This window comes from Chlorocebus sabaeus, chromosome X, assembly GCF_047675955.1.
Source record: "Chlorocebus sabaeus isolate Y175 chromosome X, mChlSab1.0.hap1, whole genome shotgun sequence".
NCBI lineage: Eukaryota > Metazoa > Chordata > Mammalia > Primates > Cercopithecidae > Chlorocebus > Chlorocebus sabaeus.
In genome coordinates, this window is record NC_132933.1 from 82396083 (window position 1) to 82411956 (window position 15874).

The 15874-nt window shown below is 43.8% G+C and overlaps 1 protein-coding gene across 7 annotated transcripts in view; it reads right to left on the reverse strand.

Moving 5' to 3' along the window:
• Positions 1-15874, reverse strand: part of DLG3 (discs large MAGUK scaffold protein 3) — a 57057-nt gene that overhangs the window by 16443 nt on the left and 24740 nt on the right. For all 7 annotated transcript variants that reach the window (XM_007991995.3, XM_007991996.3, XM_007991994.3 and 4 more), the window contains one exon: positions 9235-9349. In XM_007991995.3, coding sequence (XP_007990186.1) covers positions 9235-9349 — 115 coding nt within the window. The remainder of the gene's footprint in view (positions 1-9234; positions 9350-15874) is intronic.

The window sequence follows — 15874 nt, forward strand, 5'->3', positions numbered from 1 at the left end:
CTCTTTTTCCTGCTGAAATTTTGTTCGACTAAGAGCTAGAAAATTTCCTCAAAGACAATGAAAGTCAGGTCCAGATATGCACACGGCCTCATCTAGAACTGCATGCTGGGTGACTCTCAGACCAGGGCTCTTCTATCTCAGAAAATTTTGTAAGGCCTAAGTCACAGTCACATGTTTTTTTTTTTTTTTTTTTTTTTTTTTAAAAAGCTAATTCTTGGCTGGGCATGGTGGTTCACATCCGTAATCCCAGCACTTTGAGAGGCCGAGGTGGGCAGATCACAAGGTCAGGAGATGGAGACCATCCTGGCCAACATGGTGAAACCCCATCTCTATTAAAAATACAAAAATTAGCTGGGCATGGTGATGCATGCCTGTAGTCCCAGTTACTCGGCAGGCTGAGGCAGGAGAATCACTTGAACCCGGGAGGCAGAGGATGCAGTGAGCCGAGATCACGCCACTGTACCCCAGCCTGGTGACAGAGCGAGACTCCGTCTCAAAAAAGACAAAAAAGCTAATTCTTCACTCGGCTATGTGTGGAAAAATACCATTCTTCCACTATTTAAATACTTATTCTGGCCTGGCACAGTGGTTCACGCCTGTAATCCCAGCACTTTGGGAAGCTGAGACAGGTGGATCACCTGAGGTTGGGAGTTCAAGAGCAGCCTGACCAACATGGAGAAACCCGTCTCTACTAAAAATACAAATTAGCCGGGTATGGTGGTGCATGCCTGTAATCCCAGCTACTCGGGAGGCTGAGGCAGCAGGAGAATCGCTTGAACCCGGGAGGCGGAGGTTGCAGTGAGCAGAGATGACGCCATTGCACTCCAGCCTGGGCAACAAGAGCAAAACTCTGTCTCAAAGAAAAAATACTTAGTCTTCTTTACATGGAGTATGTGTTAGATACATGGGAGATACAAGAGCAAAGTTTATTGTCTTGTGGAGCTTACTAGGTGACAGACGGTATAGTATACTAAGGATGTTGTAGCAAGAAGCCCAAAAGGAGGACAAACCAAGGCATAGAAGGATTCACAGGGAGTACAGATCACATCTAGTTTGTACAGATCACATCTAGGGAAGCTACAAGGAGATACTGCTTTTTGAATTGGTTCTCAATGAAGATTTAGGATTTCAAAAGGTAGAACTGGGGAGAGGCCCTTCCAGCTAAAGGGAACAGTGTAAGCAAAGGTCTGGAGGCAAGAAGCACAGGGTATTTGCAGGGATCAGCCGTGCATCCAAGTCTGGCTGGGCCTCAGAGAATGGCAGGTTGGGGCCTGACTGTGGACAGCCTGTATTGTCCAGCTAAGGAGTTTGACATTCATTTAGTAGACCTTATGGGACCAACTTCATTACCTCAGCTTTCTTATCCCATTATCAGGCTAAACTTCCATGTGGAAAGAAAACCAGTAAAAGAGAACAGGCCAGCGAACTAAAGTCAAACTTCTCCCATGAGATATATTTCATGTAATCAAAAAAAGTATGTAAATTAGACCTTAATAATTTTTAAAAAAGTATTGACTACTTTCCTAAGATCTTTAAGAAGCAGCTAAACTGTGGCCATCTAGCAGTAACAGTCTGTCTTAAGAACACCCTGGAATCCTAATGAAGTGACAGGGGCTGGTACCTTCTCACAAATAAATGCCTCATGGTAGGCTTGATGAGAGGAAGAAGGAATACCTTTCTCTACAACACTGATAAATCCTCTTCTTCCTCTTTTTATCCTTAGGGTAGGCACTAGAGAAAGTCAAGGCAGATACTCCCCTTTCAAATCAGGCTGAACCACCGTCCGAGGATGGAAATCCTACACATGCAAGGCCCACATGACATAGCAACCAACCACTTCAACCTGACTCAAAACTAGAGAGCATTAAAAAAAACAAAAAAAAGCACAACGTATTTGTCTCTCAATACCTAAAGAAAGGCCATAATTAACCAACTGCCACCCTGGTCTCACTATGTGTATAGGTTTGTGTGTGTGCGCATGTGCACACGTGTGCACATGTGTGTGTTTCAGCTTATCTGACAAGATAATGTGCTGAGAGAGTAGAAGGAAGTCTCAGAAACTCGTTATTCCTTCTGCACTTAGATAAAAATAATTTAATTGAAGCCTCCAAGTTAGGGACTGGTCACATCAGAGAGAAACACTGTGCCATGAGAGAATAAAACTCATGGAAATAAATTACCATCCCCAGCCTGAAGTCACAGTGCTTGATCTACAAGAAAGATGATCTGCCCCTGAATATGTTACTCGTTAGTTATGGCCACGTACCTCTACGAAGCCAGGGAGAGCCAGAGCCTGGGTATTCCTGCAACTTTTCAAACATTGAGGCCAAGCCAGAAAAATATTACATTATTTAAGAGCAAGGAAAATAGTGTAGCCCAGGGAAAATGTGACATGTAAAAACAAAGTGACGGTAGGCTACAAAGCAGCTTTCCAGAGCCATCATACCACCATGAAGAGCAGATGCAACTTCTGGGGGATGTGCAGGTTTGAGTTCTTGAGCTGATCTTCGGCACTCTAGCTCTCAAGGCTGCTGCCTGTCTCTCTAAGGAGAAAGCGTTTCCAAAGGTCTTGAAAGACAATGTTGTTTAAGAGGTGACTTTTAAAAATATCCTCGAAGGGATGCATGCGCCCACCCACAGGGATAATGTACATGCTCTAGAGGACTCTGTCCAGTCTTCCTTTCAGCTGGGTCCTCTCTGCTGGATAGAAAAGCAAGAATATAACCAGCTCAAAGTAAACAGATTATCAGGCAAAAGTCCTAGTAGTTGAGATCCTAAATTGTGAGATTTGGGTTGGAAAGATCCAGAGAAATTATAAGCACCTGGCACTGCCACTGTGATGTCTTAATGAACCGGAACACAAAGCAAATGGTAACTAAGAAGGAAACTGGTAAAGCAGGTTTCTCAATGCAAAGCAAATGAGCATTTTAGCGCTATAGCCTCAAAGGCAAGGGGTTGCTTCTGCTAAAATAACCTAGTATTGTGCCCATCTCTCTACCTGTGGCTCGAGCCATCTGTCTATAGCCTGAGATGCTCTGTCAGTCCCCTCACCCTGCTCAGCAATTCCTCTGAGGCCCAGCCCAAGTCTCTCCCAGCTTTGTGATCCTGCCCACTCCAAATTTCCTTCTTCCAAATCCATACCATATTTGCTACCACATTTGGCAGCAACCTTTCTTTTTATTTTCTCCTTATTGCTATTTAATTCTTGCAAGGTTTTTTTGATGTTTCATATTACACCGCCAAAGTGGAAGCCCTTTGAAAACTGAGACCATGTCTTACGCTTCATGTGGGATTCTGAATCCTTGTGAATCGTGGGTGAGACCTGGCTACAGGGGATGGAGTGTCCACAGAAGACCCTCCCAGTTACTCCCTAGTTACTAACCCTGAGAGTGTTCCCTCCCATAGTAACTGGGGTCTAAGAGATCACTTTATTCCTTTGGCCAGAAAGTATTGGATAAAGGCCACACATTATTTGACAACTAAGCAGCCCATCCCTTGCCCAGTCTGTATAAAGCATGCACAGAAAGTTATAAAGCAACAGTCACTCATCAGCCCTTGACCTTAGTAAGAGTTCAATTTCCAGCAGCCTCTGAAGAGCAGCCTAACAGCACAAACCCGAGCACTCAGACAGGCACAGTGTAGGTCAACACAAAATGAGTGAATTGGGCCTCCCTGGTGTATCTTGAAGAAAGGTACATGGAGAGCAGGTTAAGAGCACCTTCCTCCTTTGTCTGTCTCAAAGTGTCAGGCCTTATGGCAATTACGACGTTGGAGAGGCATTCAAGGACCAATTAGTCCGCAATGAGTGACTGTTTGGGGCTCACAGCACTTGCAGATGATAGGATCAGCTGAGGGATAATGAGTGCAAGCCCAGGACTAGTGTTTGGGAATAGGCAGTTCTAGAAATCACTGATGTAGGAAGCTCTGCCCCACCCTCTGGTAGCCCTGAACACTTACATATATTATTGTTGTTTTTTAAAATGCATATTATTCTCGCCCCCAAATTCTATCAGATAGTGAAGCCTGCCAATATTTCTCCATTGGCATCTTAATCCACTATTGAAACTCATTAATAAACAAGACCAAGTCAGGCTTCACCAAGCACCACCCTGGGCAAAGCAGAGTAGTTGCACAATTAATGTCTGCTGGTTCACAGGAATGAGCATTCTCCAGCCTTCTTTAATGACCAAGCCAGTATGTCTGACATTGTTTCTTGAATCAAGACTACAGATGCTCCAACATGATTTCCTTCCTAGAGTGGGAAGACGACTAAGATGGCAGATGGCCAGTCAGGAGGCCGGGACTCCCAAACTACTTGAATGCTATCCTGTGGCTGCAAAGAATGCAGCCAGGCTAGCCTGAACAGACTTTCAAAAGCTATTTATACAACTGTACTCTTGAGTCTCTTGGCAACATTTGGAGCACAAGGTCTTTCCTTTACTCATTCAATAAATAAATTAAATTAAATTAAATACCAGTATAGAACAAGGTCATCCCTGGAACTCTAACCTACCCAGTGTCTTTGTACTGCCTTCACATCAGAATGGTCTGAGTTAAACATCTACCCATTCCAACCCTGAGCAAGAAGTTGAAGAGAGGTTTATTTCTGTGGACTCTTCCAGGGGGCAAGGCAAATTCTCCAGCAGAGCAAAAGCCCTAGGCTGGGCAGACTGAGGTGCTGTGCTCATTCTGGTCATCTACTTAAGAGATGATTCTAGCACAGTGAAGTATGAGGAAGGTCCTTCCAAATAAGTCACTGATGACTTTAAAATCAAGTTTCATTTTCCAAATACTGCTCTTTCCTTCTTCCTCCTGCTCCCTGCTCTACAAACCCCATGTCCCCTGTGGTTGGTACAGCTGCAGCTCCCTAGGGTTGCACCTGTTAGAGCCTCTGTTGCAGCTCTGAGAGGGTGTTATTTACTTCAAAATAGCTTTGCAAACCCATGCACACCAAAGGTGGATAGATACTCAGGGGAGGGGAAGGAAAGCAAAATAATTATGTCATAGGGGAAGTGACAGCAAAAGAGAGGTGACACCCAAACTGAAAAAGGGTTCCCTCACTTTAACCACCTTCTGCTTAATCTTTTCTGGGTAGATGGCGAACTGCCAGAGGGCAGGGACCATACCTGCTGCTTCCTTGAATCCACCCTGCAACTGTGCCCAAATTCTCAGCCTTGTGTTTTACTGCTTTCTACATAGTAGGAGCTAAAGTAAGTGTGACGTTTATTTTTTATAATTTTTTATAGAGACAGGGTCTTGCTCCGTCACCCAGGATGGAATACAGCGTCATGATGACAGCTTACTGAAGTCTCAACCTCCTGGGCTCAAGTGATCCTCTTGCCTCAGCCCCTTGAGTAGCTGGGACTACAGACACATGTCATCACACCTGGCTAATTAAAAAATTTTTACTTTTTAAGAGGGGTGCTCACTATGTTGTGCAGGCTGGTCTCGAACTTCTGGGCCCAAGCAATCCTCCCACCTTGGCCTCCCAAAGTGCTGGGATTACTGGTGTGAGCTGCCACACCCAGCCTTGATTGCTTGTTAAAAACATGTGTTTTCCTGGGCCGGGCACGGTGACTCACACCTGTAGTCCCAGCACTTTGAGAGGCTGAGGCTGGTGGATCACGAGGTCAGGAGATCAAGACCATCCTTGCTAAGATGGTAAAACCCCGTCTCTACTAAAAATACAAAAAATTAGCCAGGTGTGGTGGCGGGCGCCTGTATTCCCAGCTACTCGGGAGCCTGAGGCAGGAGAATGGCGTGAACCCAGGAGGCAGAGCTTGTAGTGAGCCCAGATCGCACCACTGCACTCCAGCCTGGGCGACAGAGCCAGACTGCGTCTCAAAACACACACACACACACACACACACACACGTATTTTCCCAAACCTGGTGAATCCAAAGCACTAAAAAAGGAGCCTGGGAATCTGTATTTTTACTAGCATTCCAGCTGATTCCTATGAGGAAGTTGGGGAAACACTGAAAGAACCACACTTTATAGTCAGAGCAGCCAGGTTGAAGTTCCAGTTTTGGAACTTCTTAGCTATCTAACTGGAGTCGCAGTTTTCTCATCTGCAAAATGGGAATCATAATATCTACTTTGTAGGATTATTAAAGGGATATTAAAAGCCATTTAAAGAGAATAACAAAGGTCTTGATGTACAATGTGTTCCCTAAATGTTTGTTCCCCTTTATCCTGAAGACACTGAGGAACTAGTGAAAGCTTTTGAGCAGATCATGTTCAGATTATTGCTTTAGTTTCAACCCCCTCTGCAACACCCAGGCAAATGGTTTCCCAGCCTCTTCTGTAACACCCTGAGTGACAAAAGATCGAATTTACTATATCCGGAAGCAGTCCATTCCATTTTCAGACAGTTTTAATCATTAGCTCTTCCTTCCTTATGTTGAGCAGAGATCTGCCTTGGGTGACAGAACAAATCTAATCCCTTTTCCACATGATAGGGTGAGGCAATTAACTTAGATAAGGAAAGCACATGCTGCTTGTTTGAGGCACTGAGAGGGCAGTTTTATTTATGCACATATCCAGCAAGTAGTTGATGTGCAGGTCTGTAGTTCAGTAAAGAGATCAGGAATGTCATTTATATGGCAGGATTTGAAGCTATGAAAATAAATGACATTGCCATTTAGGGGGGCAGAACTAATGAAAGTATTAAGGAATAGTAAGCAGGGTAGAAATGGAGCCTTTAAAGAAGAAAGCAGGTAATTCATGGAAACAAATGTGGTGAAGAGGTCAGAACAATGTCAGAGAACCAGCGAACCAGTCACTAAATTTGAAGACTAAGAAGTCACCCACTGATCCCTGACAGAGAGTCAGGCTTCTGCTCCCCTGGAGCTTTCCAGAGCTGCTCAGAGGCACACTACCACATTGAAAAGCAGATGCACGCTTCCTTTTGGGCTAAAGAGAGGTGATTTGAAGCAGGAGCAAGTACTCCAACATTTCCCAACCTGGATGTTGACATAGGTTTCTCAAATAAGGCTCCCATGCTCTATCTTTGGGGAAACACTGCCTAGTACAGTCCTTCCTGAAGATTAATCACAGGCAAGAGCCCCATTTTCCTCTGTTTAAGCCTGCATTTGCCCAACTTACTAAACCACTGATTTTTCACACAATATTACTGATTATTTTGAGGAGCTAGTGTTTTCTGGCCAATAATTTGGCAAATGCAGTAAGCAAAGGGATACAAGACAATAGTTTAAGGGACTATTGGTACCAAGGGATATATTTTTCTTTTTAAGAATGGAAGAAGCTTAAATATGTTTACATGCTGAAGAAAAGGAACCAAGTGTAGAGTGAAAGGCCAAAAGCAGGAACAAAAGGGAAGACAGCAAGCCAGGTTCCGATAAAGGGGTTAGCTTAGCAAAGGGCCTCAGCTCAATGTTTAGCCATAAGACACTAAGTCCCCTGATTAAATCTAGTGATCACAAATGGTTACTATTTTCCTAACCACATCTACTTTCCTCAGAGGATACAGACAATTTATCTAGAGAAGGTTACGGGCAGATTATATAAACTGATTCACTAGACACAGTCATGGTCTCCACCCTCGCCTCAGAGTTAAGCTGAATGTATCCCCTTGAATTCCCTTGCCTGGGCCAGGGAAGAGTGCTCCAGATTGGGAGCCAATGCCCCATTCCCCCTGCCCAGGCAGAGAGAACTCTAACACAGGATAGGCGGAGAGGGGAAATCTAAAAATAAAGCTCTCCAAAGAAACTGTCTTGCCTAAAGAGCAGCTTCCCACGCACACTGGAGTGCCACATCTGCGGGGGCTGGAAGCACGGAACGGAACAATCCTGACCAAGTCATATAAGCATTACCTATTTTAGGGGGTCAACAGTGCATTTCTGATTTCCCCCATCAGCACGGAGCAAGGGCTTTAGTGACAGAAAACAAAACTTTCTTTTCCAGGGGACTGGAAAAATGACCAGTGACTAGTCCAGCCTTCCTACCATCCTCCCTTCACAGTGTGAGGTAAGCATAGCAAATGCTTTCAACACACAAGGGGTGGAGTTGAGGGTTCACATTAGAGAAGACTGTGAAGGGTTCTAGTGGGCTTCAGGCTCACAGATGGGCTCCCTCAGCTCCACTTCCTGCCATAGAGTCAGGGACCACCAACTGAGGAAAAAGAAAAGCAAGCACCATGAGAAAAATTGCAATTAGCATTGACATCCCTTCGCTATTGTCATCTCACACCCCAAGGACAGAGCAGTTGTCACGTTGCCAAGCAACTAGCAAGCACAACTTCCAGGCCAGGTATCAGAGGCCACTAGAAAAAGTTCAGCCCAAGAGTTTGATATGACCCCACACCTAAGCATTAAACACAATACTGTAGCGACTTCTGGCTCAGGAGAGTAATCCCCACCACCTTTCGCTAAGGGCTTTAACCTTGGAGAGATACAATGTACTTGGCACCAGATTTTGGAGTTTTGCCAAGAAGCCAAAGCAGGAAGAAGGAAGCTATCCCTAATTCTGTGAGGAGTCCACAGTATTTGCTTGGCACTCCAACTCCCCAGGAGATTTGTACTTCGACCTGACAAAGTATTATGCTATGCCTCAAGGGTCAGAGAAGCTCAACCTTGGAAATATCTTGGAATAGCTTTCAGGAGCAATATACTCCATGCTACCTATCTGTTCCCTCCACCCCCTCCCTCTTCCTAGGGCACATACACTATACATCCCATGATTCATAGATACAGCAGACCAGTGCAGCGGGTGGTGAGGGGGGAATGGAATCACAATAAAACATTCAGAATGCAGCAACCTGTCAGTTCTTCGGTCTCTTAAAACAGACCCTGTACCAGAACACTGCGATAGTTGCTATGCTCAGATACAAATCCTGATGTCCATCTTGCATACATGGAAGGGGATGGGGGGGTGGCAAGTTTCCCCTCAAAGCACAGATTGCAAGCAAAGTACTTTGAACATTTGACTGATATTTGAATGCTGACTAGCAACAATCACCTAACAGTCTTTTACAATTATAGCAAACTGAAATTTTCCCATACTGAGTCATTCATGAGCGAAAGGGAAGAAGCCAGCTCACAAAAGGGAGGAGACACTGACCATAAAATACACAACCTAAGCATACAGTGAGAATCGTTATTTTAGTACTGGGAGTACATACTCCCTAGCTCACTAGTTAAATAAGAAGGGCTGGGTTGAGCATGGAGCTCTCCTCGTCCAGCACAAGGGCTAGTGCTCTGAAGGGCAACTTACCTGACATACAAGGACCTCTTCTCACTTGTTCGGAGGGACCCAGATCCAGAGCTCATGCTGCTGTTCATCATTTGTTCTCGCAAGTCATGTATCTTCGATTCAAAGCGACTGTATTCTGTCACGGAAACAAGGGAAAAGACAGGAAAAGAATGAACTCAAGGAGCTCCCCTGAGGTTGCATGCCAGCAGCCAAAGAGCCAGAAGGCCCCTTGGCTTAAAAGCAGCCAGAGCCAGCCCACTCTGTCTTTGCTTTGATAAGCAAAGTCCCTCCTCCTAACCACAGAAAGACAGACTTCCCTTTAGCCCCAGACTAACAGAAGGAAAGAATGCACCTGAAAAGGGAGTAGCATTTGGGCAGGTCAAATGCAAAAAGCTCTTACCTGCCTCAAAATCTCACTGATCCTTTAAAAAAATAACAACTGGAAAGAGGTTCCAGTGCAACCTTTATAAATCTTTAGAGCCGACAGTAAGGCCCAAGGAGAGCAGATGGGAAAGGAGACTTTCCCAAAAAGCGGATTGCAGAGAACAGATGGCCCTGAGATGCAGAGCAGAGGGGCTGGAAAGGACCTGAGGTCATTATATCATTGTTAGGCAAGAAGACAATTTTTTCACGATGACTTCTTGGCTGGGGTGAAGGGGGGTGAAATTGGAACCCAGTACAGAGGTAAAAACAAACAAACCTGACAACCGTAACAACCATATGAGGAGAATTAAAGCTCTCCTGAGTTATTTCCCTTTTAACCAATAGCCTCTTTGGCTTCAGTAACACACACTAAAATATAAATTCTCCCAAACCGAGAAGTCGGCGGACACCTCTCACCTCCAAAATCATCTAGGCATTGAGGTCATAAGTCCATCCCTAACCTTACAGCCCAGTGAGACCATCACAACAGCCGGAAACAGCCTTATCACTCTGGAAATGTAATACAGGTTTATGCCCAATTTAAGAAAACCTGATACACGAAAATTAACTCTAGCTGTACAATTGTTATAAAAGGTTTTTTATAGGGCTGCTTTGCTGTGACATTCTCCAAGGACATTTAAAATACAATATTCACACTTACCAAACACACAATTACACATTTTCCAGGCCTATAATTGCCACATAAAATGGGGTATTATCTAAGGCCACAGGCTGTGGAAATACTGGAAAACAGGCACACTTCACTATGACAAGCTGACTTTAAAGGAAGCCAAAATTTATAGTAGGGGTTGAAGGTTGGGAAACTGCTTTAAAAAACACACTTCCAGAGGAAAAAATTCCACAAAAGCAATTTCGTGCACCATAGAGGGCTGGCAAGAAGCATCCCCACCTAGTCCGTATGACTCTACAGGAGAAAACAAAACACCTGTTCCAGCACCTGACACTCCCCTTCCCTCGGCAAAGCAACCGGACTGACCTTCAACTGGGTGTAAGGGGAAATGCTAAAGCCTAAAGGGGAAGGAATGGAGTCAGGCAAATAACCTCCTCTCAACAAAGTTTCTTTTGTTCATTGTGGTATCAATGTAACCAACTGGTTAAATTCGTGCGCTCTTTCATTCATCACACACCGGTGTTATGGTGATTTGTCTTCATTACCTACTCCTGTTCCTGAAATCCTGGAGGAAGCAGTTAAGTCACTGCCTCACCCATTAAATGTTGCAGGGGGGTGGTGGGTAGAGAGACAACAGCTGGACAATGTTCCTGTTCTGAGGGTTACATAGCAACCCATCAATATCAATGAGGTGCCCCAACCTAAAGGTAGGGGGTTGTGACCAATTTGTCACAGAAGCCCTGGACTGTCATAGAGCACAGCAACAAGCCAGTCTACCTCTGGAGACCGCCTGGGTGCTGGCCCCACCCCAAGGCTTGGCCCTCTACACTGGGTGGGGATTGTTTCTCATTCGTTCCTTTCTGGCCCTCCTCTGAGCTCACTGGCTATGGGCAGAACCATGTGAGACAAAGATTTCTGACCAGGCAGCCCTTTCTTAGGGGAAGATAAATAAAAGAGACAAAGAACTATGCATTGAACTGTGAACAAAAAAGTACACCCAATCTATCTTTAAGCCATGTTTTCCCCTTCTTGAAACTTGTTTATATATTCCCTTCTTTGGAATTGACTTGCCCGCTGAACTCCAACTCAGCAGCAGGTCATGGCGGTTGCTTAGTAACTACATTTCTTTAAAAATCCTTTAAAAAACAACCACCAAACCACCATTTCCTCAAAGCTCCTAATCCAAGGCTGATAATTCTGGGCCAGAGGGCCCACTTAAAATAGACTACAGAAAAAGAACAAAGCTATTGCTTCAAGGCATACACTTTTTGTTTTTACATGTGCTACTAAAATTTCAAGTTTATTAAATTGTGTTTTATTCACTTTTTTTCCATTTGGATGATCCCCTTAGAGTTCCAGCTCCCCATCAGTCTCTGGCTTTTATTTGTAGATTTATCTAAAGTCTACTAGGCAGAGCAGCCTTTGAATAAATGATTGTTGGGTAAATGAGGAGCAAATTAGAAAACTGTGTCCAAGTTGACACTTCTATTCTTAAACTAATAAACTTAATGGTTTATTTAACTGATGGCTGCCAGCTTCACTGAGGGCTTAGAAAGGTAGTTAAGAAGCATTCACATTTACTTTTGTTCCCAAGGTTAACTGTTGGGAGCAATTGGGGTTTATTATTTTTAAACACCCTTTTGAGATGTTAACAACCCACAATGGGCAGCTGATTAACAGACTTCGTATACAACAAAGAAAAATCATTCTAACAAAAAACTGTTTAGAATAGACTTAGATACTACCTCTTCTTAAATATTAGAGGTATCATTTTCCCAGGACAAAAGCTTCCCTTAAAAAGCATCTCAGTTCTAAGACTTCAGGACTCGCCAAGCTCCCTCCTTCCCTCTGATTTGTCACTAACACAGCCATCACAGCCAATGCTGGAGGACATCTCCTAGGCCAAAGTCACCGCCTAGGAAGCCCACCTGACCAGCCTCTAACCCAGAGGGCCCACTTCAAAGAAGCAACACTTAATAGTATACTAAAATCTCAAGTCTACTAAACTGCTCTTTGTTTTTTCCCATTCAGATGAACCCAACTGTTTGTGACCCACAAAGATATCCATACAGTCATCGCCCTCTTTCCTTTTTCCCAGTTAATCACAGAGAAACAAGTGGGAGGGGGCACAATCAGAGGTCAGTACCAAAGAAGGGTTTTGCCCCAGTCACTGACAAGCTGGTATGCCTCTAAAAGATCAGGATTTGGCACCCCATCCCAGATACACAGAATCAGAACCTACTAAGCAGGGGCCCAGGAATCTGCATTTTAACAAGCATCAATGTGATTCTGATAAAGTTTGGAGCCGCTGGTCTTAACTTACAGAATTGGATCCTGCAGTGTCTCTCAAAAGGAAGATGGGGCCAGAGAGTGGATAAGCTCTCAAAAATAAAATTTGGCAATACAATTGCAAATCCTTCAGGAAAGGAAAGCCCTAAAGATGCCACAGTCTTATATGCCTGCAAAGAAAGCTGCTGAGTTTACACTTTTTAAAAATTCTATATCACTTCTCCATCCCACTCCCCAGAAGATACCACTGTTGGTATTTTTAGTATGTGTCCTTCCAGACTTACTTCTATGCATATATGGTTTATATACATGTACTCACAATTCACACACAAGCTTTTTTCATTTTCTGACACATCATGAAAACCCATCCATGTTGGCCAAGCATGGTGGCTCACCTGAGGTCAGAAGTTCAAGACCAGTGTGACCAACACAGTGAAACCCCGTCTCTACAAAAATACAAAAATCAGCCAGGTGTGGTAGCACATGCCTGTAGTCCCAGCTACTCATGAGGTTGAAGCAGGAGAATCATTTGAACCCAGGAGGCGAGGGTTGCAGTGAGCCGAGATCACGCCACTGCACTCCAGCCTCGGTGACAGAGCAAGACTGTCTCAAACAAGCAAGCAAACAAACAAAAAACCATCCATGTCAGTATACAGACCTCATTTTAATAGCTGCATAGGATTCTATACTATGGACAGACCGTAATTTATTCAGTCATATTCCAATTGATACACATTTAAGTTGTTTACAATTCTTAATATTACAATCAATGCTGCATTGTGTATTTGTGGGTTTTTTTTTTTATATATTTTATTTTTTGTAGAGATGGGAGTCTCACTATGTTGCCAGGCTGGTCTCGAACTCCTGACCTCAAGGGATCCACCTGCCTCGGCCTCCCAAAGTGCTAGGATTACAGGCATGAGCCACCGTGCCCAGCCTGCACTGTATATTTGAGCATTTCTGTTGCACAGATTACTAGAAGTGAAACTGCAGGGTCAAATTATACGCAAATTAAAATTTTTGATTAGCACTACCAAATTGAACCCCAACATTCTGAAACCCTTCTGACTGAGAATAAACTACTATTCCAAAGCTTCTAGTACTTTTTCTGTTTCTGAAGTGGAGGCAGAATTTACCTTTGAAGACAAATTGATTTTTTGTTTAGAGAAAAACACTTTAAACGACACCCCTTTTTCCCTGCATACAACCAGTGTTTCTCAAATTTTGCTGATGTTTCTTCCTAATTGCTTCCTCAATCTATTTCTTTATACCTTTAATTGTCATTGCCTTACTGTTGTTTTCATGTCTTAATTTTCCCTTGACTATTTTATTATCTCTTCTCTGGGCCACTGCTATATCTCTCTAACTGGTCTCCTGCCCCAAGGCTTTACAAACTCAAATCCAGATTAGACTCTTATTTGAAAAGCTTCCCTAAAGCTTGAATTTGTAGCCCCCCATCCAAGTATCTATAATGACTCAATGAGCACTAAATAATTTTACTTTTAATATGTCAACTAATCTTTCAAGGACTGCTACAACCATCCTCCCATCACACCCAGCCTATCTAGCCCACATCTTAATTACACAGGTCTTCTTTTTGAGCTAGCCTGCCTGGACTCCTTGAATACAGCTTGTTCAGTTCTACCTGTTATTCCCTGCTCCTGAAATATTTCTCCCCTGCCTGACGCTAAACAACCTTTACATTCTTCACCATCTTTCCTACCTCATTTCAAGAAGTTTTATTCATTCATTTATTTATTCAAATATTTTCTAAGTTTGGGCGCAGTGACTTACACCTGTAATCCCAACGCTTTGGGAGGCCAAGGTAGAAGTATTGCTTGAAACCAGGAGTTCAAGACCAGCCTGGGCAATATAATGAGACCCCAATTCTACAAAAAATTCAAAAATTAGCTGGGCATGGTGGTGCACACCTATAGTCCTAGCTACTTGAGAGGCTGAGGTAGAAGGATCACTTGAGGTCAGGAGTTTGAGGCTGCAGTGTGCTATGATCACACCTCTGGACTCCAGCCTAGGTGACAGAGTGAGACGCTGTCTCTAAAAAAAAAAATTACTGAATGTCTACTGTGTATCAGGTATTGTGCTAGCTGCTGAGAATATAATGGTAATCAAAATAGTCCCTAGAAATTACAATTACAAAACAAACAATTATTTCATTACAATTGTGATAATTGTGATGAAGAAAATGCTAAGAGAGAGACTAATAGGGTGACTTAACCTACCCGTGGGAGGGGGGTGGAGTTCAACAAAGGTTTCCCTGAGGAAGTGACATTTAAGCTGAGTCCAGGGAAAGGGCACTGGTGAAGAAAGCATTCCAGACAGAAGGAACAGCATTATGTAAGGGTACAAAATGTATGGAACATAGGAATGTAAGGGGATACTGGCAGGAGATAAGACTAAGAGGTAAGCAGGGGTCAGATCATATAAGGCCTTGTAGACTATGGTAACGTTATTAGCTTTTTTTTTTTTTTTTTTTTTTGAGACAGAGTTTCGCTCTTGTCACCCAGGCTGGAGTGTAATGGAATGATCTCAGCTCACTGCAACCTCCACCTCCTAGGTTCAAGCGATTCTCCTGCCTCAGCTTCCTGAGTAGCTGGGATTACAGGCGCCTGCCACCACTCCCAGCTAATATTTGTATTTTTAGTAGAGACAGGGTTTCACCATGTTGGCCAGGCTGGTCTCAAACTCTTGACCTCGGGTGATCTGCCCGCCTCGGCCTCCCACAGTGTTGGGATTACAGGCGTGAGCCACTGTGCCCGGACAGGTTATTTGCTTTTATCCTAAGATAAATTCTTTCTCAATGGAAAGAAGCCATTGAATGATTTTAAGGAAAGGAAGGACATGATCAGGTATGTGTGTCACTTTGGCTACTGTAGAGAGAATAAGTGCAGCGTCTTATATCTACATTTAAGTTTCTTGACCGACGAAGCACATGCTTTCTATGTTTGTGTATCCTCCACAGCCCATAGTATAAGAAGCCCCTGCTTTTACAGCATCCAAACCAGCTAGCCCTTCAGCCTTTGCTCAAACATGTCCAATACTGGGAAGCTCTCTAATTCTTTTTTTTCTTTTCCTTTTTTTTTCTTTTTTGAGACAGGAGTCTCGTTCTGTCACCCAGGCTGGAGTGCAGTGGTGCGATCTCGGCTCACTGCAGTGTCTGCCTCCCAGGTTCAAGGAATTCTTGTGCCTCAGTGTCCCGAGTAGCTGGGATTACAGGTGCCCACCACCACATCCAACTAATTTTTTTGTATTTTTAGTAGAGACGGGGTTTCACCATGTTGGCCAGGCTAGTCTCGAACT